The sequence below is a fragment of the Apis mellifera genome, linkage group LG14, assembly GCF_003254395.2.
Source record: "Apis mellifera strain DH4 linkage group LG14, Amel_HAv3.1, whole genome shotgun sequence".
Taxonomy (NCBI): Eukaryota; Metazoa; Arthropoda; class Insecta; order Hymenoptera; family Apidae; genus Apis; species Apis mellifera.
This window is the reverse complement of record NC_037651.1, coordinates 8960965-8983173: the sequence shown is the minus strand read 5'-3', so window position 1 is coordinate 8983173 and position 22209 is coordinate 8960965. Positions and strand designations below refer to the sequence as shown.

Below are 22209 nucleotides of genomic sequence, written 5' to 3'. Positions count from 1 at the left end.
ACATCTATTCTCCTCTCGTTATTGTCTCTCGAGAGACAATTTCGTTAACGATTAATCCGTGGAAGAATCGTTAGCCTGGTTCCGCACGAAGCGAAGGAGGGTGGAAAACGAGAGAGAGGTGGCCACCGCGCTCCCCTTCGACCGACTCCCCTCCCTCCCCTCCCCCATGTGGCCGGCACATGTGAGTTCCCTGCGAAGCGTGGCGAGGAGGGAGGGAGGGAGGTCGAGTAATCGGGAAACCAGCTGATGGCCGCCGTTTGCGTTTCGCCTTCTTCAGTTACCGTTGGACCGTTGGTGGTGGTGGTGGCGCGCTCCGCCGGATCCGCGCTCCGTCCGTCCAATCGTCTCCGATTACCGCCGTCACTCCTCCGCCAGAACTCCCCTTTAACCCGTTCTTGGACAGGAGGAAACAGCATCGAGGTAAGCAGATTCCTTCAAAAACTTTCGTCCCCTCCCCTTCTGTTCGAGTTGAAGAAAAACAACGTCTCCTCGAGCGAATTTTGAGAAGTGCGTTGTTTCTCGATCGAAGCCCTCCTCTTGATTTCTCGTATTCGACGAAATTTTTCGTGTATTAAGAACTAAGATCGGCGATCTTTCATACGTTCGATGGAAAACTTTCATCCCCTCTCCTTCCGTTGAAGAAAAACAATGTCTCCTCGAGCGAATTTTGAGGACGCGCCTTGTTTCTCGATCGAAGTTCTCCTCTTGATTTCTCGTATTCGACGAAAATTTTCGTGTATTAAGAACTAAGATCGGCGATCTTTCATACGTTCGATGGAAAACTTTCATCCCCTCTCCTTCCGTTGAAGAAAAACATTGCCAATAATATTTCTTCGAGCGAATTTTGAGGATACGCGTTGTTTCTCGATTGAAGCCCTCCTCTTCATTTCTCGTATTCGACGAAAATTTTCGTGTATTAAGAACTAAGATCGACGATCTTTCATACGTTCGATGGAAAACTTTCATTCCCTCCTCTTCGCGAAAAGAAACAATGCCAATAATGTCTTCTCGAGCGAATTTTGAACGTGCGTTGTTTCTCGATCGAAGCTCTTCTCTTGATTATATATAGTAGTATAAATCTTAGTATTAAGAATTAAGCGATCTTCCATAGGTTCGGTGGAAAACTTTCATTCCCTTCGGTTCGCGAAAAGAAACAATGTCAATAAAGTCTTCTCGAGCGAATTTTGTCGAGGACGCGCGTTGTTTCTTAATTGAAGCCCTCCTCTTGATTTCTCGTATTTGACGAAACTTTTCGTGTATTAAGAGTAGTATAGATCTAGTACTATAGATAGTAGTATAAATCTTAGTATTAAGAACTAAGATCGGCAATTTTCCATAGGTTCGATGGAAAACTTTCATCCCCTCTCTTTCGATTCGCGAAGAAAAACAATGCCAATAATATCTCCTCGAGAAAATTTTGAGGACGCGCGTTGTTTCTCGATCGAAGCCCTCCTTTTCATTTCTCGTATTCGACGAAACTTTTCGTGTATTAAGAATTAAGATCGGCAATCTTTCATAGGTTCGATGGAAAACTTTCATCCTCTCTCCTTTCGCGAGTTGAAGAAAAACAATGCCAATAATATCTCCTCGAGAAAATTTTGAGGACGCGCGTTGTTTCTTGATCAAAGCCCTTCTCTTCATTTCTCGTATTCGACGAAACTTTTCATGTATTAAGAGTAGTATAGATCGAATACTATAGATAATAGTATAAATCTTAGTATTAAGAACTAAGATCGGCGATCTTTCATAAGTTCGGTGGAAAGGCTTAAGATCGGCGATCTTTCATAGGTTCAATGGAAAACTTTCATCCCCTCTCTTTCGATTCGAGAAGAAAAACAATGCCAATAATATCTCCTCGAGAAAATTTTGAGGACGCGCCTTGTTTCTCGATCGAAGTCCTTTTCTTGATTTCTCCCTTCTCATATTCGATGAAACTTTTCGTATATTAAGAGTAGCATAGATATAGTATTATAGATAATAGTATAAATCTTAGTATTAAGAACTAAGATCGGCGATCTTTCATAAGTTCGATGGAAAAGGCTTAATCGACGAAGCCAAGGTTTGGTTTTTCCGCTCATGAACGGCGCAATTGGCGAATCAAACTCGTTTCCCCCCCCCTGAAAAGGGGTCGTTGTCAAGATTACCTTCTCTCTAAGGAGGAGAGGGAATCGTAGGGATTCCATTAACGGGATCGGGACGGGAGTAAAAAGTTTGGGAAGGAGGAGGGGAAGTTGTTACGCGAAGGAACAAACTTATTTTAATTCGTTCGCGGGATCGTCAACGGGATATTCCCTTTGGGAATATAAGTTTCGGAGTTACAAGTTTCTCGGTTCGGCCACAAACTTGAACCGTTTGTCGGCTTTTTTTCCCCTCCTCTTTCGCGAATTTTCGAACAAGATAAATGTTTATCGCCGCTCGAGGATGGAGGGGAAAGTTTAAGTACCTGTCAGAGTCTTTCGAAACTTCCTCCCCTTCCCCGCTGCTTAAAACTCGATAGAGAATTGGTAAATAGAGAGGAGAAGGATAGTTTAACTTCTTTCTTCGCCCATAAAAGTAGCAATTGCGCTCATCATAATCTTAGCCGGGACGACGTATCTCATAGGGGAACATAAAAATCCCGAATTGAATTAAATTGGACGAGAATTGTTGCTGTATCTCTTTATTCGAAGAATTTCCGAATGGACTCTCCAGAAGAAATCTCATCAAGTCTCATTGTTTCTTTCTTTCTCGAAGACAAAATTTTCCACGCGATTCTTCTGATCGAATAGGTTCGAAAAACAAAATACACGGAGAAATAAAAGGTGTTCCTCCCCCAAAAGTGTGACGCCGTTTCCAAGGCCCGTATTTTGGCCGTTGAACCTCGCCTCCGGGGTCGCGCCACGTTGGGGTTGAATCTGGGGGATGGGAATCCTTAGTAACAGTGTAATGCCGAGTATTGATTTCGAGGGGCCGGGTTTAGGCTTGTGTTACACGTGTATACACGGCGTCCTACAAACATCGGTCAACCCGAGCAAACGGGACAGGAAAGAGAGAGAGAGAGGGAGAGAGATGGATGGAGGACCGTGATTAAAACAGGACCTGCTTCTCCGCCGTGTCGGGCAAATTACAGGAGGTAAAATTGGTAATAATCGGTCCACCGTTCGGAATAATAGTTGAGAATTTGTCAGAATTTGAATTATTAATCGAGGGGAGTTTCCCTTCCCGGAATCTCGTGGAAAATTTGGTATATTTAATGGATTTAAAGTGGAGAAGAAACGGAGCAGTTTTTCCCTCTATCAACATCGGTAAAATCGGGGATGGATCGTGTTTGGACGAACAAAAGTGAATCTGAATGCTCGCGGGGCATAAAAAAGGCGTAGAAAGGACGGCCTGCTGATTTAGATTTCCCTTTCTCACGATGGAACAATGTCTGCCAAGACTCGAGAGCTTGCACAATTTAGCGAATGAAAGCTTTTAAAATGGTTTGACAGAGAGAGAGAGAGAAGGAAAGGGAAGCTCTCTCAGAGATGAAACTTTAAACGAGGACAAAAGATGAACGAGGCGAGGCTTGTGTATATACACACAGCGCGTATCTACTTTTAGCAGAGTTTCACCTCTTGAAACGAAGTAATCGCGAGATATGCTTTTCCATTTAAAGAAGAAGAAGGGAGAAAAAACTGCCTTTTTAAAAAATGCAACGAATGTCGAGAGAAATGTATTATATCTCCTCTCTTATAAAGAGAAGAGGAGCTTTGGTCTTCTTTTTTCTCTCTCTCTCTTTCCTTTTCTTTTCATTTAAAATTATTTAAAAATTTGTGTGTTTTTTTTTCCAGATGATACCGGATTCGGAAAGCGTTTGTCAAACGTCCGAGGCTGCGGTCAGGAGCACGGACGACGTGTATCGCAAGATTAAAAACGTGGCGGAAGGGGAAGCGGCCTCGGTCACCGCTTGGAAGCGATATCAGCAACTGGTGGCGATAGTCGAGTCAAGGGGAGGAAAGTTCAACCGGAAGTCGATGATCGAGGCGATATTTCGCGGCAACGATCTCGTATACGCGAGCCATTGATCTTTCCATCTATCGATCTCGTTCCAGATACACAACAAGTTGCAATTTCTTTACCAAAGCATCTCTATATATATATATATGTATATGTATAACAATAGCGTAACGATTTTCGTCGAAAGGATTTTGATCGCTAGAATGGGTTCGAGAGAACGAAAATAATGTGACGTATCGTCGACGAGAGTGAATTGTGACAACGATCTCGTCGACGTTGTTACTCCTTTCGATTCCAATGATGGTCTGCCGGCGAATGTAATTAGATGTATAACCGAATAACCAATGCCAAACGATGTGTAATTGCTAGTCATAACTAATAACAAACGCAGCGTATACGTAGGTCGATAGGATAATTAAGCGATTAAGGGGCGTGCACGTGTGATCTATTTGACAAATTTGTTGTTATTGTTATTAAATTAATAACGAAGGGAGGAAAAGAAGAAAAGAATACATCTGTATATTATATATGTACACGTCTCAATCGCGTATCTAAGGGTAGCTGTGAGAAGAGATTTCATTTCGATTGAATCGATAACCGATCGAAAGATTTCGTCGTAATTTTTTATAAATTTTTCTTCGTAAAGAGATATATATATATAAGCTTCTTTTTTCTTGTCACTTCTTTCTCACAATTGCATCGTAGAAATAAATCTTTTTCTTTATATACGTATATATATATATACATATATGAAAAAAGGAAAATCTAGTCTAGCTCGTTATTATTAAAATTAATAATTATAAAATCCGCATGTATATTTTTCGCGCAGCAGGGAATGAAAAATACACCAGCGATACAGCAAATCTCTGCCACATACGCATATATTGTATATATTTAACGAATTAAATAGCGACACATACGCATAAATGTACAAGATATATACAATACGATCTCCAACGCGCGATAATCGTAAAATGTTTCGTTTGCGGGGAAACGTGATGCGGAATTTCACGATCGATGCAATCGCGTATACTTTATGTATATTTTACACTGTTGTTCGCATCTCTGTTTAAATTTCGTCCAACATCCATTACTACTACTTAGTGAAACTTTGCCTTGTCGCATGTTCTCGATCCCACGAGTCGATTACGTCGATCGATCGTGTCGATTTACATTGACGCAATATATTATTATTATATATTATTATTACATTATCGTGCCGATTTTTTTCCATCCGATTTTCTATTCTCCCGTTTGTTGTTTTTATTTTTCTTTTTCTTTTTCTTAAACGAATTTTCCATCAACGAATTTCGATGCATTTTCGTTCGTTTTTCTCTGTGCGAAGATTGTAAGAATTCGAAAAAGAATGGATCGAAGAAAAGTCGAGTTAATCGACAATTTCTTCGACCAAACTTATTGCACTCTTTGCGAACTTTCCAATTCGGTTACACTTCCGTGTGCAGCTGTTACATAATTTTCTAGATCTTAGGTTGTGCTCAGGAACTGGAGGAGATTATCTCTCGCAGAGGGACTCTTGCTTCCTTTGAAACTTCTTTTCAGCCTTAACGATCCGTTCGTATGTATATATATATATATATATATATTTATATAAAGAAAGAAAGGAAAACAAAAAATCTCTGTATTTCGTCAAACCAATTTGTAAATCCATACAATCAGTTCTTATCTTCCTAGGGAAGAGGAAAGAAAAAAAGACGAATTTTATTCGAAAGAACACATTGTACAGTCTTTCCGCGTTGCTCTTGTACCAAAAATTCTATGCGTCGTTTCACAAATGACTTCTCCTTCTTCTTCTTCTTCTTCTTCTTCTATACAAAATATATATCTTAGCTTCTTAAAAGAAAAATAATCCGCTTATATTACAGTGAACACTTTGTACGATCCAATTTCAATCACCATCCTTTCCAACAATTACCTCCCTCAAAAAAAAAAAAAAAATTCTATATAAATTCCGTGACGAAGATTTTCTTAAAATCCGGCACGGATCCTCCAATATCGTGCCTGCATATGTCCCCGTTGTCCAGGTAACTGACGTCCGTGTTCCTCAGGGTGCTCTTCAAGCTCTCGATCGAAAGATCCGCCCGTTTCCGTTCCAACCTGTCCAGATCGTTCATCGAGTAACCGTTCCCTATTCTCGCCTTCTTCAAGTGATACGACTGTATGCTCGGCTTCGTGTCCACCTCCTGCGCTCCCCCGCTCTCGATGATCCTCGGCGTGAAAGATCGCATGCTGACCTTTACCTCGCCGCTTCTCTTCGAGGGCAGCAACTCCACCTGCAAAACCGCCACGTTCTCACGATTCTCTGTTTACGCAATCGACAAAGGCCAACCCAACCAACTCCCCATTATTTTCCAACCACTTCGCGTCTCTCTCTCTGTCGATCGATTCTCGTTTTTTCCAAGATCGAACGAACGAAGGGAAAAGAGAAGAAGTTTTTTGCCGAGAGAAGAGAAATGTTACCTTAGTTCCCTTACGTTGAAAGTATTCGAAATCATCGTTCGCCACGGTTGTGACGGAACAACAGCTCCTGCTACGACTCCTGCACGAGCTCATCGTGTCGAAATCCCCGTTCTCGAGGTCGCAGCTCTCGTCGTCCGACGTCTCGTATCCATCTCCCTCCTCCTCCTCCTCCTCCCCCTCCTCCCCCTTCCTCTTCACCTTCTCCTGATCCTGCCTAGTCTTCGTGTTCTCGTACGTTCTCGAGTCGAGCATCGGTCGATGATACATCCTGCGACAGAGAGACAAAAAGGAAAAGTTCCTATATTTTTCCCTATATCGATTAAAAACGATCGAATCTCACGATTGGCATCTGGCTGGATCGAAGCTCTGATTCCTTCGAAGGGTTATTCTCGGCGGGCAGCGTGGCCCTCCTCCCCCCTCCTCCGCAACACTCTCATCCGGCGCAACGATCAAATGCTCGAGGCCGAGCACGCTCCTCGCGTGCCTCCTCGAAGCCTCTTCCCCGATCCCGTCCAAGCCCTTGGCGAACTTTCGTTTCGAGCAAGGGTCGTCCAGCTGGACCAGATTCTCCATGTTCTGGCCGAACACGTCCGTGCTGCCGATCTTTCGACGGGTGCCTGCCAACTCTTGGAACGAGCTCTCGTTCGGCCTTGGCCGAGCGTCCGCCGTGCCGCCCTTCCTCGCCGTCCCCTCGACGACGCCCGCCTCTTGGTGACGCGGCTCCAAGCCCGAACACGCGAACGAGGAGAGTTCTGCGGGGAGTGAAGCGTAATTATTCTCCTCGTCGAGGGATCGTATTCTCGGATAATGTTGCTGTACACCGCTCTTCCCTGTAAAATCCGTTTCCTCAAATTCGCAGTTTCGAATTGGTTTCTTCCCAGAGGAAAGGAGAGGAAAGGAAAAATGAATTTTCTTCTGAGAGGAAATCTGTGCAATTATTCTGTGCAAATATCAACGTTTTCAATATATCAAAGCGTGTGAGTCTCTCGAAATTTTTAATAATCGAAAATTCAGAGTCGAGGAGAGACCGGTTGGCGGAGCCACTTGTCAAAGGGACGAAGCGAGAGACCTCCGTGGATAAGAAAGGTGGTCCCCTTGGATCGAATCAAAAAAAAAAGATCGAAATTTCTACGATTCTTCTTAAGTTAACAATTCACGTGTCGTCACGATAATGAAATTGGAAAGGAAAATTGAAGGAGAAGGGACGATGACGGGAAGAGGAGATGGAAGCGTAAATAAAACTATACTCGCCTCTGTTCTGGTGATTGTGCAACCGGCCGTACAGGCTTCCGTTAGTCAGGGGGAACTTGAGCCCGTGGTTCAGGTTCAACTGCAGTTTGTACTCGGCCTCGTGCTCGAAGTGACGAAACTTGCCGTCGATTCCGCCTGCCAGGGGGAAATTTTTTTGAAATTCTTCGTCTAGGAAATCGTCGGCCCGCAAAAATTTCTCTCGCAATCTGTGCTCGTTGCGAAAATTACCTCGCCTCGATTTATCGCACCGGAAAACAAAAATGGCATAGCACTCCTCCTCCCCCTCCTTTACACGAATCGTTCCAAACCAGAAACCTGGGGATTCCTATTATTTTCCAACGCGAGGAGAGAAAAAGAGGGGGAGGAGAGAAAAATTGGAAAGAGAGAGAGAGAGAATAAAAGAGAAATTAACCTGAGCGGTATGCGGTTACCGCGATTGCGAGATGACAGGTTGTCCGGTAACCGATATTTCTCCTTGACGATTACACGCGTTTCCCACGACTGTCCACTCTCTCTCTCTCTCTCTCCCTCTCTCTCTCTCTCTTTGTGAATCAACGCGTTGCATTTTCATCCGATCGATGGAAAATATTGGAAATATTTGCGAGATCGAGTCACCTACCGTGAGACAACCTCCTCGCGTGGTCCTGTTTCGTGTAGACCTTGGCCACGTAACGGCAGAACATTTTGTCGAACAGCGCGAGGAAGACGGGCAACAGAGTGTCCTTTACCAGCGGAAGCCAAGTGGCCAGATTCTGGGGCGTGCAGAAATCCCTTAGGAATCTCGGCTCGATGGATATGACCTGCGAGAAACAGAGTGAATAATTGCATTCACAATCGTGCTTTTATTTTCTTCTTTCGAAAAGAATCCTAACTCGAAGAGATATCTCGACTTATTTTTAATAACTTTTTCAACTTTCTTTCTTCAATCTGTGTGTAGAGATAGAGGGAGAGAGAGAGAGATGCGTCGATCGATTGGATCGACGATTTTCCACGAGAAATCGTGTCAGGAACGATGGCGGCTTTCGCCGCGCGGAATGCAGCCGGCATCGCATGCGGCTAATTGCTCCTCTGCTCTCGACGCGTCGATAAAGAAGCGACGCGTGCGCTCCTGTAATTTCGAGAGAGGGAGAGAGAAAGGAAGGGAAGGAGAGAGAGGAGAGGTGGAAAAAAGAAGGAACGCGGTCGAGCCTTTACTTTCGATTTTAAATTCGACGGAAAATTGCTCGGGTGGAAACTCGGCTTTCGAAAAGCGCGCCGCTCAAGGTAAGGAAGGAAGGTACTCGTCGAGAAATCGATTTTCGATCTTCCGAAATTTCGTTCGAGAGAAAACGTTTCGAGTTGGAAACGAGATACGATTTATGTATTCACCGAGTTCGTAACAACTTTGGTTGGCGGTAAAAAAATAAATGATAAACGGGGCCGAGTTGGAGGGAAAATATTGGCGGCGATAGGTCGGGAAAAGCTTGGAAGAAATCGTTGGCCGATTGCGCAACGATGAAAGTTCACAGTCGTATTTCGTATCTCTCCCGGCCAGTGCAGAAGTTAATGACAGGATCGACGCAAGAAAAGGTTTCTAGCCGGCTGGTTGGGAAATCGCTGCGTGTCGGACTGGATTTACATGGAATTATGCGCGAAATGAATTACACGTGCGGGAGAGCGGCTCGTGATTATCGTGATTTTAATCCGGTGTCCGATCATTACTCGCGTAATCATGGCAGCCGAGATCGAAACTACGGCGGGCCTCGATTACGGGGGCGGGGATGTCCTCGCGCTTCTCTCCTCTCCGTGGAAAGGGAAACCTCGAAATATCGTCCCATTAACACGGTGAAACCGTTTCACGGACGATATAATTTCCAATAATTTCACTCCGTTCTCGAGATATGGGTGCATCACGTGAGGAGTGAATGATTCCTCTCGCGAATTCGACTCTCGAAAAGAACTTGTTCGATTCCAATTTCTCTTCCTGAAACGATTCCTAACTAAATCGACCATTTAATCCTTAATTCCTTCCAGAGTTGGACATTCGACCCTCCAAGATCAAAAAAGGATTTTCGACTGATTAAAAATTTCGAATAAAGTACCTCAATATTTTTAACACGATCTCGGTATAACATTACAATTATTTCCAATTATTACCATTACGTTTGATGATTAATTATTCAAGGTAACGTTTATTCGTAACGTAAATTCAACTATTAAATTTTACCCATCGATTGCCTCCTCCCGGCAATTACATTCTACACGCAATCACGGTTAACAGATTTTCTGCCCCGAATCGTTCCAATAATACTTTTCGTGCACGCTTAACACGCGACCTGACTCTTGTTTGCACGCGTGCCGCGCAACCGTATCGGCCCGATTCGCGCCATTCCACAACGCGAGGGGCGCGTCGTACTTCTTTCTCTCTCTCTCTTTCTTTATCCTTCCTCCATCTCGCAACCCATTATCCTGTCTCCGTTCACGAGCGAGTTTCTCCAATTAATTTGAGCGGTGAGTCGCGTTTGAATCTCGAACGAGAATTTTACCTCGCCTCTTTTAATTGTTCGATGGAAGGAACGATGCGTCACGGTGGCCGGTTTTCTTGCTCGTGATCGAGAGATCGGCAACGACGACGATTTTCAAGCACTCGAGTTTGAAGAAACTCGAATTTCATCGTGGTATTGTGTCATCATGGAGGAAACAGGGACGAAGGCGCAAATTCAAAAAACGGTAACTTGTCAACTTGGCTAATGAACTCGACGAACAAAACGATGGTGCACGAGATTTTAATTTGATTTCTAATCTACATCGTGGATGCGTTTACGTAACGCGGTGTAAAATCATTGAAGAGGATGGAAAAAGTAAAATGAAACGGTATAAATTAATAATTAATAAAGCTGCGTTGCACCGTGAATGGAATGGAGAAAATAGAGGTTATATTTCCTGCGTATGCGCAGGAAAGAGTAGAAAAAACTCTGCCCTGTTTTTCTCTCTTTCTCGAAGAGAATCTTCTTCTTTTCGAGAGGTAACGAAATCTTTTTACCGCGAGAGCGCGCCGCTAGGAGACCCGGTTGGGAGAGGGGGGAGAGATGTGCGCAGAAGCAACCTAATTCGTGCATCGTGGCGGCGATAATGAATAGTATACGTGACGCGTGTACGGGCGAATTATAAATATTAACGAGGAAGGTCAGTAAGGGGAGTTTCACCGGCTGAGTCGAAACACGGCATCCAACGAATCTTAATCGAGTTTCGATATCGAGGCCGCGATCCGTATTAAGCTCGCTACACTTTCCAATATTTTATGCCGCTATTGTTCCTTGCGGCATCCTTCTTATTAATTTTCTTCACGTTCGAATTTTATTTCGAATATAAAACTTTCGAATGTAATTGGGCAAAGGTGTTGGCTCGCGTTACATCTTTCCGTACGAACGAAACGTATATCGTTTGTACCCGTTGTTTCCCCCCCCCCCTTTTGGGAACAGGTTAACTTTCTCGAATTGACGAACGAACGGAATTCCGGTGTGGGCGAAAGAGAATAAAACCGGTGACTCGTGTTTCCGGAGGAAAGGAATTCGCGCCCGGTGTGTTCCGGTTTTCAAGGGTACCGGGAAAAATAAAAGATAATCAGTTTTTTTTTTTTTTCCTTTCATAATTAAATAACGAATTTGTTACGTTAATTAATTAAGCGTTTCAAATTGACAAGTAAAATCCGCGCGTAAAACGTTTAAATAAACGGGAATAAATTAGACCGTCTGATCTTTTTTACTCTTGCGTCACGGTTCGTTGCTCTCCATCCGTCGATTTTGTGGTATTTATTACGAAATCCGCTTCTTATAAATCGTCATCGATCGAATCCCTCCAAAAAAAGAATTTCACTTACCAAAATTGGAAGATATTGAAACACGTAACAGACGAATAGTATGCTGTAGGTCGTCGGTCTCCCGCTGGTCTCGTCGATCTGCACCCTCTTCTTCCTCAAACAGGCCCTGCTGTTTGTCGAGCCGCTGGTGCACGAGCCGCTCGAAGGATCCCAGTGCTGGGGATGGCATTCGAACGCGCCCGACGAGTTCTTCGAGCTGGTCTCGGAGAGATCGGACACCGACTTGAGCAGCTCGGATTTTGGGGGGCGACAGAAACGCCTGACCAGAGCCACGAGCAGGCTTATCGCTGTTGCGGCGATCAGCAGGCATCGAAGAGAGTTGACGAATATCCCGTATTTGGGCGAGATCTCCTGGGCCAAGAACACGCAGAGCTCCGGCTCGAAGTTGAGGACACCCGTGACCCCGACGCATGCGCTGATCACGCTCAGGCTTACCAGATGATACTTGAGGTGATTCTTGGTGAGGTTAGCGCCTTCCTCGCCTGCGTTGATCGCGGTGAAAATCGCGATCGAGGCCAGGGTCAACTCCTGCAGGATGCTGGACGAGTTCAGCGTCCAGACAAGGGTCGAGCAAAATTCTGTCGAATCGCGCACGATTATGTGAATATAACGCGTTAAAAATTCAAAGCGATCCAATCTTTATTCTCTATTTTCTTGAAAAATAGAACGCGAAAACTTGACCGAGTTAACTCAACAATAACAACAATAACAATAACAAAGGAAAAGTTGAAAAGGATCAAAAAAATTTTGAAAAATAATAATTTTAATTTTTTTCGGCTGAGAGGAAATGCAACATAACGAATTAACTCGGTTCTTTTAAGCTCTTTAACGAGCAGGCTAAGAGATTAAGAGTCGATCGATTCGATCATCTTTCAGATGCACGAGTAACTCTATCTTAACTTTATTTACCTCCGAAGTGATTACTCGGCCGAATGAGGGTCAGTATGGCGTAGAAGAGCAGGCCGAGCTGGTGGACCAGGCTCTGGGACAGGATGGCCACCGTGAACACGTCGATCTTTCTCTTCGCCGAGGACGGCTGGTTCTGATAGATGAGAAGGGACCAAGATAACAGGAGGATGCATATCGGTGAACCTACGCAGGTGGGCAGCCATTCTCCTACCTCGTTTCGCATCTCTGAAAATCGAGAGAAAAGAAAGAAAGAAAAATCTCTTGCGATCGATCGTACATCGCAATCCGCACAAGGTGAGAAAAATTTACATCTTCCAACATTTAATTAGAACAACGCTTCAACGTTTGGCCCGAACCGATTAAATGGTTCGTCTTCCATTCCAGAAGGTGGCGGCAGGAACGAAATTTTACGAGCGGTAAAACGGACGGTATTCGTTCAAGTACGAATCCGTCTGTCCCACTTTAGCAGGACAGAGAGAGAGAGAGAGAGAGAGAGAGATGGCGCTCGGGACGGAGAGCGACACGAGCTCTCGATCGAAGACGAGGGGGACGAAAGGAGGAACAAAAGGAGGAAAAGAAAACGCGAGGGAAATTACGGGAAGGATGGAAGGAGAGGAGAGGAGAGGAGCGGGCTGTCAAAGGAAAGATTCTCAGTGGCCGTGAGTGAGAGTGGCGATGTCTTAATCTCGATGAAAGCTCGCGGCAATTAGCGTTGTGCGCGTCGAATTATTACGTGCTCGGTGGCGGAGGAAGAGGAATGGCGGGAACGATTGTTAATCAACGAAGTTATTACCGGCGGGAAGGAGGAAGTCTCGGTTTTGTTAAAATGTCAACGCGACCGAGGAGACATCGCGATCTTTCTTCCTTGTTTCTTCCATAGTATATGTACATATACACGTATTGTATATCCAACCACCGGACCCTGTTTCTGGTCGCTTCTTTCGCCAGCACCTTTCGATCGCTCTGCAACTTTCTATTCCACGGCTCGGCCGTGGTCTAATTTATCCGTTGGAATCCGAGACGAAGCATCGGTTACGACTCGTTCGTCCATTCAAAATTTTCATTTCAAATATCCTTACGTTGTTACGATTTCCAGGTCGGGATATAATAAATTGAATTGATTAAAGAGAAAAATATATCGTGATAATTTACACGGCAACGATTTCAAATTCTTGCGTAATCCTATTTCCAGAAAGAAAACAGCGAACGCGAGGATTAAATTTCACGTGAATTTCCCTCGATTTTTCTGCGGCCAGGGGTTATTAAACTTTTTCATACACGCGGAGGTTAACAAATTTCCCTACATTTTCGCCGCGTTGCGTCAGGAAAATTTCTCTGCCCACCTGTCGGCCAGTGACGATGGTGGTAGCGGTTTGCCTCTTCGAAGGCAATTTCTTTCCGGCGAGGAGAGAATTTTAGCAGCGGGGGTCGCGCGGAAGTTTCTAAAAAGAAAGAAAGAAAGAAAGAAAGATCGTGAAATCTTTCCCCCTTTCTCACTTTCTCGTTACCTGCTCCTTATCTCGAGCGGCATCGTCGATCGAAAATTAATAAATACGTATCCTCGACGTAATATCTCTTCCTCGACTCGACTCGCTTCATCCTTTTTCTTCCCTCCTCCTTCTTCCGAATCACTTACGCGTTACACTTTCACGCGTCAACATGAAAATTCAACGTTCAAGTTCTCCCCGCGGAATAAACGTTTCGTTACGTTTCCATTGCGGAATGTTTTATTGAAACGTTTATTACGAAGAAAAGAAAAAAAAAAAAGGCGGAAAAATTTCTGTGTGCGATAATCTCCTCCTCCTACGGTGCGAGTTGGTTGCGCAAGTAAATTGAATAAATGTAACCAGGTAGGAGAAAACTTTGAGGAAATAACTCCCGGTTTAGAGATATACATGTATGTATATATATATATATATATATATATATATATATATATATATATATATATATATATAAGGAAAACACGAGAGGAAGAAGGTTTTTTTTTTTTTCTTAACAATTCTTTCCCGCGATGATCTCTCGTTTATCGACGTGTTTGTTGCCTGACCGAAGTGAAATTAGATTCCAAGTGGAAAAAGTCACGGAAACCAGGTTAATTTTACCTCCACTGATAACAATGTCGTTGGAGGAAACCAGCCTCTTGAAGATCTTGTCTCTCTATTATACCTCGGGCCTCTTTTGCCCGAACGGTGTGAACGTCATTCTTCCTCCTCCCTTTTTCTGCCGGAAGTAGGTTAACACCGAAGAAAGTCCGCAAAAATGCGCGCCGCTGTATGGTAATTGGCCGTAAAAAAAAGAATTTACTTTCGCGAGAATTTGGACGAATTTGATTTTCCCTTAGAGAATTAATTCGAAAATTCCCAATTTTTCCCTTCCTGAAAAAAGTTTCTATTTTCTTTTCCCTTCCTTCAACTTTAAAGTTCTCCTTCGAAAGAAAGAGTTTCTTTTAACACTCGAATTCTTTTCTTGAAAAAAAAAAAAAATTCCTTGAGATTGAAAAAGACTAGTTTATAAAACGATCAATTCTTTCTGTTTTGAAAGAAAGAAAAAAAAAATTCAAAACTGAAACAAGGAAGAAAACATGCATCAAAAACGTAACGTAGATTTAAACGTGAGCGCCTTCGTAATCACGTGGATCGAGGCGCACACGGTTGAAGGAAACACGTTTCTAACCGAGACCTCTGAGTGTGTGCGCGCGTGTGACGGTCCACGAGACACGAACGCGGCAGTGAGAGGTGTGTCGTTCGATTAGGCAGGAATGCTGGGAGGTGTAGTGTCGAGCAAGGTCAGAAAAAAAAAAAACGCTCGCCCATGAAGCCATATGAGATCATGGAGGAAGAGACGTCCGCCTAGTTTGACCTTATTCCGATCCGAGCAAGAAATTAATCTTAACGAGACTAAACTCGTCTCTAAGAAATCCATCCATCCATCCATCCGTCCGTGTTAAAAATTAGCAGGATTTACGAGGTGTAAAAGTTGAGATTCGTCAGAGTTTCTAAAACTTGGCAATAAAACGTGCGATAAATTTAAATCGCGCTATGCTTGGCCAAACTCGAACTCCCTTCGATCGATTTCATCTGATCGTTAAGGAAAGGTGTTAAAATACCTCGAGGTATTCGCCAGAAGTTTTGAAGAAAAAAAAAAACTGCGCGTTAACCTGGATCAAGAATAAATTTCTCGTATTTTCTTCGTATAAATCACCTAAATCTTTTTCCCTACGCGAAACATTTCAAACTGTGCTTCGGAATCGAGCAATTTATTATTGTTCGAGATTGAATTGGAAATGCGCGCAAGAATCGAATATATCCGCGAAGCGAAGGGAACGGCAATATTCCCGGCAATTACCTTTTAGCAGGATGAAATTACGTTTCATGATTGTGACCTCTGGCCAATTAGGGTTTCTCTGTCGAGCAATCAACCGGCCTACGTGAAAACGATATTTAGCGAGTGACGACTGTACACACGCATATATATATATATATATATATACGTGTCTCCCGGCAAAACTGGATGCTCTAACTCGGTCATGTGAAACTGTCTGTCGCCCACTCTTCCACGCGGTGCTTTCCTCTACGCTTCTTTATCTTTCTATCATAGCAAGGAACGCCTCTGTCTCTTCTTCTCCGTGCTTGGAAAATGACTTGCGTGGCCTCCACCTTGAAACCGTTTCTCACGATCTCTTGTGCGTCCCATAACTTCTCCAAGGTATTTCCACCAGTGAGACGAGATGAGAGGAGAGGATATTAAGCGTGTACTCGATGCATCTATCATTTTAATTTGGTAGAGAAAAACTGGTTCCAACTCTTGGGAAGAATTTCGTATTCGAAATCGATAGAACGATTTAAAGAGTAGATTCTCCCAAACATGTTTTCGAGAGGAGAAGATCGAGGCGGTGGCTGGCGAGGTTATTCGAGACGAGATAATTCGAGATGGAGCGAATTAGATCCTTCTAATTCGAGTAGTTGGCACCGGTACACCGGGGTGACTGCATCGCGGTTGAAAAGTGGGTTACGAATACCGGCGAGAAAGTAACCGTGCGCCGAGATCTGTCGTATCGTCGGCGAAGATTAGGCGCGGCCGGTTTTCCATCAACGATCGTATTATAAGTTCGTTAATACGTGACTTCTCGGTCGATCGAGTCCCCCTCCTTCAGAAGATTCAGGACGGCATCTCAGTACGATGGCTTCGATCCGTCGTTTATTTTTATTTTTATTTTTTATTTTCTTTTTTTTACGGGCTTGAGCAGTACGTGCGTGCCAAATTCCTCGGCCAAACGCAGCCAACCTGTCTATGTTCCGCGTTGTTTCGAGGTCAGGGAACGAACGAGGCTATTTCGCCAACTAGGAATCCTCTTCTCTCTTACCCGTTCCCTTATGCATTTCTTTTTCTTCCTACGAGCGTTTTATATCCGTCGATCGTTCAAATGTAAAAAAATAAAAGATGGATCTTTCAAGATCAAGAACGTTGGAGTATATTTTTTTTTTCCAACGATGGTAATGATTTTACGTACATCGAGAGTCTAATAGTAAAAATTGAATAATTTTTAACGAGCTGCTATTTTAACATTCTGCGTAGGATTGCAACCGTAAGAAAAACTTGTTTCTCCTACGTAATACGAGCTAATTTACTTCCTTGTTATTGCACATCTATTGGCGAGTTGAATTTATTTTCGTACTACGAATGTCCTCTCGAGTCGAGTGGCGAACCGAGGGAAGGGGGGATCGAGATAAAAAAAAAAAAAAAAAAAAAATTAAAGTGCAATATCCTGCGCACAATCAAAATTCCTGTTATAAGAACGGAGTTAACAAGTTGTCCGTGGAACGAGGATAATTTCGAAATTATGATACCGGGGTCAGCGCATCCGATTGAGGACTGCATTTACATTGTTATGCTCATTGAGCGAATTAATGCACCGTTCATAAGCTGACGCAAGGACGCGAGGCGGGGATGTCCTTGATATCCCACAAAAATCGTTTCCGTCGTAATGATGGAAGAAAAAAGAAAGAAAGAAAGAAAGAAAGGAGTAGTACAATTAGGAGAAAGAGAGGAAAAGAAGAAAGGAGGAGGGAAATGATTGGATACTCACTGCAGAGTGTCAATGATTATGCGGAACTATCGTTGCCGTGGAATGCAACCGCATCGCTATTCAGAGCCTGCGGATGCGCGTGATCTCGATCAATCGGATCCTCGTAGCCGGTGCGACGCGATTTCTACGTTTTTGCTTCCGCCTCTGGCATCCTCAGCCTCTTCTATTCCGCTCCAGCTATTACCGCGTCACGATTTGATCAATAAAGATATTTCACAACGTGTTTACAGATTGATGATCACTTCTTAATCCAGGAAACGATACTTCTTAACACTTTGTCGATAAAATTTACATTGGAACAAAAATTCTCGACTATCCAGTTTAAAGGAAGAGAGAGAGAAAAAAAAGGGAAAAAGATATACAATGAGAAAAAAATTCCCGCCAAAATGTGAATTAATTAATTTAACACGGATTATCGATTTTTAACGGCACGCACGGTCCAAACCATTCTTCGAGAAAAAAAAATAAATCACCGTCTTTGGTATATATATATTAATTGGTCCGCAACTTTCACTGTTTAGGATACCCTTAGAATTTCACTGGATCACCGCTGGGACCACGCTGCAATATGGGCACCGAGGTATTTCGTTTAAATCGCGAATTTCTATCCACGACCGATTGCCGAAATGCACGTGTAAAATCGGTGGTGAACCGGTGTATTTTTTTTTGCAAGTGTCGTTGAAGAACGAAAAGGCGAGAGAGACGATTTTTACGCGATGCCAGCTGTGATCGAGCGAGCAATATTGCCGCGAAGAAGCCCGGACCAGGACTGACTGGCCATTCGATTCATTTGGGTCAGCAGCACAACGTAGTATAGCGAAGGCAAGACTATACTATCTGTTACACGGCGAAGTGAAGGTGCGGTGTTGTTACTATAACGGAGCTATCTTCGCGGCGTGGCTCGATTCTTCTTGGGATCCCTCGTGACGTTTCTCCTCCCGTCGTCGTCGTCGTCGTCGTCGTTTCTCGCGCTGATAACTGTCTCGTGAAATTCGACCAACTTTCGTGAAAAGAAAAGAAAAAAAAAAAAAAGGAAAAAAGAAAAAGACAACAAATTTTACCGTAATATAGACGGTGTTATTATCGTTCATACGGGAGAGTGCTGTGTTCTTGTTGCGGAGGCTCCTTTACTCGTGCCAAGTTATATAAAGCAAAAAGTTTCGTTCTTACGTAAAGGCAGGAGTTTGAAGTTGAGTCGAGCATTGCTTCTCTCGACGAAGCGTGCCAAGATGCCACGGGGGAAGACACAGGGACACGAAGGAAAACGAAGATGTGGACTTTACAGGAACGTAGTTAACATTTTTTTTTATTCGCAGTTCTAACTTTTTTTTAACAAAATTACTTTGGCTCATCTCAACGAGTCATTGTTCTTAAAAAAAAAATATATATATATATATATATAAGTATCATACATAATTGCCTCTCTTTTGGGAAAAAAATATTCTCTGCAGTATCGGCGAGGTATTTGTCATATTAGATCACAATTACCAGTTCAAGACTGGTAATTAAGGGAATTGTTCGGTTTCAATTCCACGCAGTAGGAATAATCGAGTTGCAGAACAACGTAACGATTATTCACGAACGATCGTTTGAAAGGGTAAGCGTTCCCTCGAAACAGCATCGGGCACACGGGTTGCTTTCCAGCAGCCTTCGCCACTCCGTTGTCCACCAGATCCCACAAGTCGATCATTTGGCACTGCGATGGCCTGAAAAAATCCAAAAATTCTAACCTGTGTGTTCAACGGTTTTAAAAAAAATATTGCGTTGATTAATTTTAACGAATTTACTAAAATATTTCATTACAAATTTGCGTAGCCGAAGCACATCGATGCCTCTAGAATCACGTATCCGACCTGCAAGTTCCTAAGCGTGACGTATACGGATGTGACGTCTTTTCTGCTGAACACCTCGTAAACTTTCATAGTCCGATCTCTGGAAACCAGGAGGATAATAAATATGAAAACTATGATATATATATAGGACGTTACGATCCAAGGGAATAGGCAAGCTTTATATACCTCATCTCTTTGCTCTCGTAGTAAGGATTATTGACGATCGGCCTTCCCGTGGAGAGCATCAAATTCGCCATCAAAGACATCTTCCCGGCAAACACAGCGTGTTCGGGTGTATTCTTCTTGATCCATTCGAATAGTTCCTCTTGCTCGATGTCGCTGTACTCGCCTTGATTACCACGATGAAAAAGATGAAGCGATAAAGAAAGGTTTATATTTAACACTGAATTTTTTTTCTTTCTTTCTTTTCTTTACCATAATATAGTTACCCATAACGCTTCGCTCTTCCTGCAGTATTTCTAATCCGTGGTAAGATATCGCGGACATCAATAGAACTATAATGGCGGTCTTGGTTATCTTTCTCTTTATACCGAGTTTCTCCAGATATCTGTTGGCGCATATCGTGCCGGCTATTATACACAGATGAGGATTCATAAACAGTTTCAATCTCATGATAAAAACCGCCATGATAATGAAGGCTCCGGTCTGCAACCCGTTGTACGCCAGATCCGCTTCTATGCATTTAGGATACCCTTTGATTTTGTAATTTCTGTACCAAAAATAGATGACCAGCATTCCGGCGAGAATGGCAGACGGCAGAAGTAAGGTTTTTATGATCGCCTCGTAGCTTCTGTACTGAAGGAAATCGAATTCTGGGGAGCACGTGTACAGCATCGTGTGAAAATCTTTGTAACCGATCAGTTTCGTTTTAAGTAAATTGAACACGTGCGCCGTGTCTTCGTATAACAAGGCGTAGATCGATTTTAAGTACGCTGTGCACAAGATCGTGAAAACTATTTCGAGGAACGTTTGCAGTTTCGTGCCGATAAATTTGGTCAATTTCTCCGTTACGTTTAAAGCGTTGCTAACGAACAAGAGACACAAGTACATAGAGAAAAGCAAGGGGAAACTGTCGGTGATACCCATTGCTATCACGATGGACCAACCGTGAACTTTGGAAATAGATCTGTAAAGATCGTTCGAGATTATTTTCATCCATTTTAATATCAAGAGGGCGACGATTTGCGTGATGAATACGAAATGAGAAAATTGCCAACAACATAAACTAATTATCGTCGCCATGCCCATTTTCTGAAATAAAATGAAATTTCTTGTTACTTTGTGCAAAAATGTTCCAATCTATTTGATACGTCTCAACACACCTGAAGTAAGTCTTTTGGTATTTTCTGCGTGCTCTGTTGAGTACCCTCTCTAAGGATCAGAGTCAACGTATACATTTGACATAGTAAAACAGGGTACGCGAAACTTTCTCTCAATGGTGGAGACCACTGTACACGAGTACATTCATTATGGTTATAAAAGAAGAGAAGCACTGCTATGAATCCACTGTACAGGCTGTTGCCAAGGAAAGTGGCATAATAGAATAGTATAGCTACTGTAAGTATTGTGGAAGTCCAAACAATTTCCAAATAGAAATAAACTGGGACGCCTAGACCCTCGCAACTGGTTACCGGTGACAAACCTTCTCCTCTTTCTATCTGAAAGTGATTCTTTTCTAGTTCTCCCATAAGAAGAAGATACTCACATTGCATTGCTTTATGCATACAGAGTCTGTAAGATCCATAAAGATCTTTGGATAAATATTAAATAAAATGTATGACTCTGTATACAAAATCTAACGAAAATGAATCTCACTTGCCAACACTGCTCTATAGATATAAGCCCCAAATTCTTGGCACAATGATAAAGATATCCAGCAACTAACTGTAAATGATCAATTCTATCTTATACATTTCAATCTTTGTTGTCCAATAACCTAACCAAAGTAAGCAATGTTCGTCATAGAATACAATACCTCTGGTAGCAAGCTATATTTTCTAGCCGCGTTGATAACGTTCCCATATTCCGAAATATTATCGTGGCTAATTTTTCTCAGCCCGTCCATAAATGTTTTCGATTCCGCGATCGTCTTGTAATAAGAGTAATACATCCCCTGAACAGAAAATAAACAAAACATACCTGGTTATCTCCACGAATATTTCGTCAATTTGTCGATATCATTCATTCGAAACTTGTACCATTTCCGTGCGAAAAGACATTTCTCTCTCGATTTCGGACAGATGCGAGAAATGCCGGTCATTTTCGAATAGCGTAGACACATGCCAATGATGAAACAAGCCAAATGCCAAACCTGTCACGGGAGACGAGATGATTTTATGATAACACTGACAGGAAACCACACAATTAGCCTTCTTCTTTCGCGAGGAGGCTTGTACCTATGAGATCCACAGCTAATTCGTAGAAAGTCACTCGTTTACGGCACAATTTTTCGACACTCTTATGCCTCTTGTCACTTTCCGCCGCCATCTTTGGAAGCCAAATGAACCAGTGTCACGTGACCGCAGCTATTCGCGCGCCATCATTCGTGCGATTTGAAACTTTACTTTTCGATCAATCGAAAAATCTATTTGAATTTGATTGATTTTTCTCGTGGAAAAGGTTACATATGAGAACATGAAATTTTACGTCAACTTTTTAAAAAGATTATAAAATGACGATGGTAAGTGTCGCAATCGTAAACACGATTCGTTTATAAAACGCAAAATATCTCGACAATTGTAACGAACAGGTGTAATTTATTTTTCAAGAAAAAAAAAAATTGTTTGAATTTT

At 42.9% G+C, this 22209-nt stretch overlaps 3 protein-coding genes across 10 annotated transcripts; 1 reads left to right on the top strand and 2 right to left on the bottom strand.

Moving 5' to 3' along the window:
- Window positions 1-231: 231 nt before the first annotated feature.
- LOC726276 lies at window positions 232-5192 on the top strand. Its single transcript, XM_001122027.5, has 2 exons — window positions 232-420; window positions 3813-5192. Exons 1-2 carry the CDS (start codon window positions 247-249, stop codon window positions 4044-4046), a joined length of 408 nt encoding a protein of 135 aa, XP_001122027.2. The 5' UTR covers window positions 232-246; the 3' UTR covers window positions 4047-5192.
- A 408-nt stretch (window positions 5193-5600) lies between these two features.
- LOC726322 lies at window positions 5601-18341 on the bottom strand. 4 transcript variants are annotated; one of them, XM_006564858.3, is made up of 8 exons: window positions 17565-18341; window positions 12476-12700; window positions 11567-12144; window positions 8327-8507; window positions 7708-7842; window positions 6797-7286; window positions 6471-6724; window positions 5601-6269 (listed from the first exon to the last, which is right to left on the bottom strand). In XM_006564858.3, exons 2-8 carry the CDS (start codon window positions 12696-12698, stop codon window positions 5965-5967), a joined length of 2166 nt encoding a protein of 721 aa, XP_006564921.2. In that variant the 5' UTR covers window positions 12699-12700; window positions 17565-18341; the 3' UTR covers window positions 5601-5964. The 4 variants fall into 4 exon arrangements, with proteins under 4 accessions (XP_006564921.2, XP_001120731.3, XP_006564922.2 ...); XM_001120731.5 differs by having other exon boundaries at window positions 6457-6724; window positions 17565-18340; XM_006564859.3 differs by having other exon boundaries at window positions 6457-6724; window positions 6797-7208; window positions 17565-18339.
- Window positions 18342-18837: 496 nt separating this feature from the next.
- Window positions 18838-22065, bottom strand: LOC410538 (probable C-mannosyltransferase DPY19L1). 5 transcript variants are annotated; one of them, XR_001705552.2, is made up of 9 exons: window positions 21814-22065; window positions 21616-21728; window positions 21393-21530; window positions 21233-21301; window positions 20740-21075; window positions 19832-20668; window positions 19583-19745; window positions 19368-19496; window positions 18838-19270 (listed from the first exon to the last, which is right to left on the bottom strand). XR_001705552.2 is itself a non-coding variant. In XM_394017.6 (9 exons), exons 1-9 carry the CDS (start codon window positions 21902-21904, stop codon window positions 19057-19059), a joined length of 2076 nt encoding a protein of 691 aa, XP_394017.3. In that variant the 5' UTR covers window positions 21905-22033; the 3' UTR covers window positions 18838-19056. The 5 variants fall into 5 exon arrangements, 4 of the variants coding, with proteins under 4 accessions (XP_394017.3, XP_006564928.1, XP_016771706.1 ...); XM_394017.6 differs by having other exon boundaries at window positions 19846-20668; window positions 21814-22033; XM_006564865.3 differs by having other exon boundaries at window positions 19846-20668; window positions 21233-21317; window positions 21616-21929.
- Window positions 22066-22209: the final 144 nt, after the last annotated feature.

What these genes read in the sequence shown, in the direction of transcription:
- LOC726276 (XM_001122027.5), top strand. Translation starts at nt 247, where the DNA reads ATGGCCGCCGTTTGCGTTTCGCCTTCTTCAGTTACCGTTGGACCGTTG. An exon ending in CAGGAGGAAACAGCATCGAG is followed by an intron (nt 421 to 3,812) that starts GTAAGCAGATTC and finishes TTTTTTTTCCAG; the next exon opens with ATGATACCGGATTCGGAAAG.
- LOC726322 (XM_001120731.5), bottom strand. Translation starts at nt 12,698, where the DNA reads ATGCGAAACGAGGTAGGAGAATGGCTGCCCACCTGCGTAGGTTCACCG. An exon ending in GCCGAGTAATCACTTCGGAG is followed by an intron (nt 12,145 to 12,475) that starts GTAAATAAAGTT and finishes GCGATTCGACAG; the next exon opens with AATTTTGCTCGACCCTTGTC. An exon ending in GATCCAGCCAGATGCCAATC is followed by an intron (nt 6,725 to 6,796) that starts GTGAGATTCGAT and finishes TCTCTGTCGCAG; the next exon opens with GATGTATCATCGACCGATGC.
- LOC410538 (XM_394017.6), bottom strand. Translation starts at nt 21,904, where the DNA reads ATGGCGGCGGAAAGTGACAAGAGGCATAAGAGTGTCGAAAAATTGTGC. An exon ending in ATTAGCTGTGGATCTCATAG is followed by an intron (nt 21,729 to 21,813) that starts GTACAAGCCTCC and finishes CTCCCGTGACAG; the next exon opens with GTTTGGCATTTGGCTTGTTT. An exon ending in TACCAAAAGACTTACTTCAG is followed by an intron (nt 20,669 to 20,739) that starts GTGTGTTGAGAC and finishes ATTTTATTTCAG; the next exon opens with AAAATGGGCATGGCGACGAT.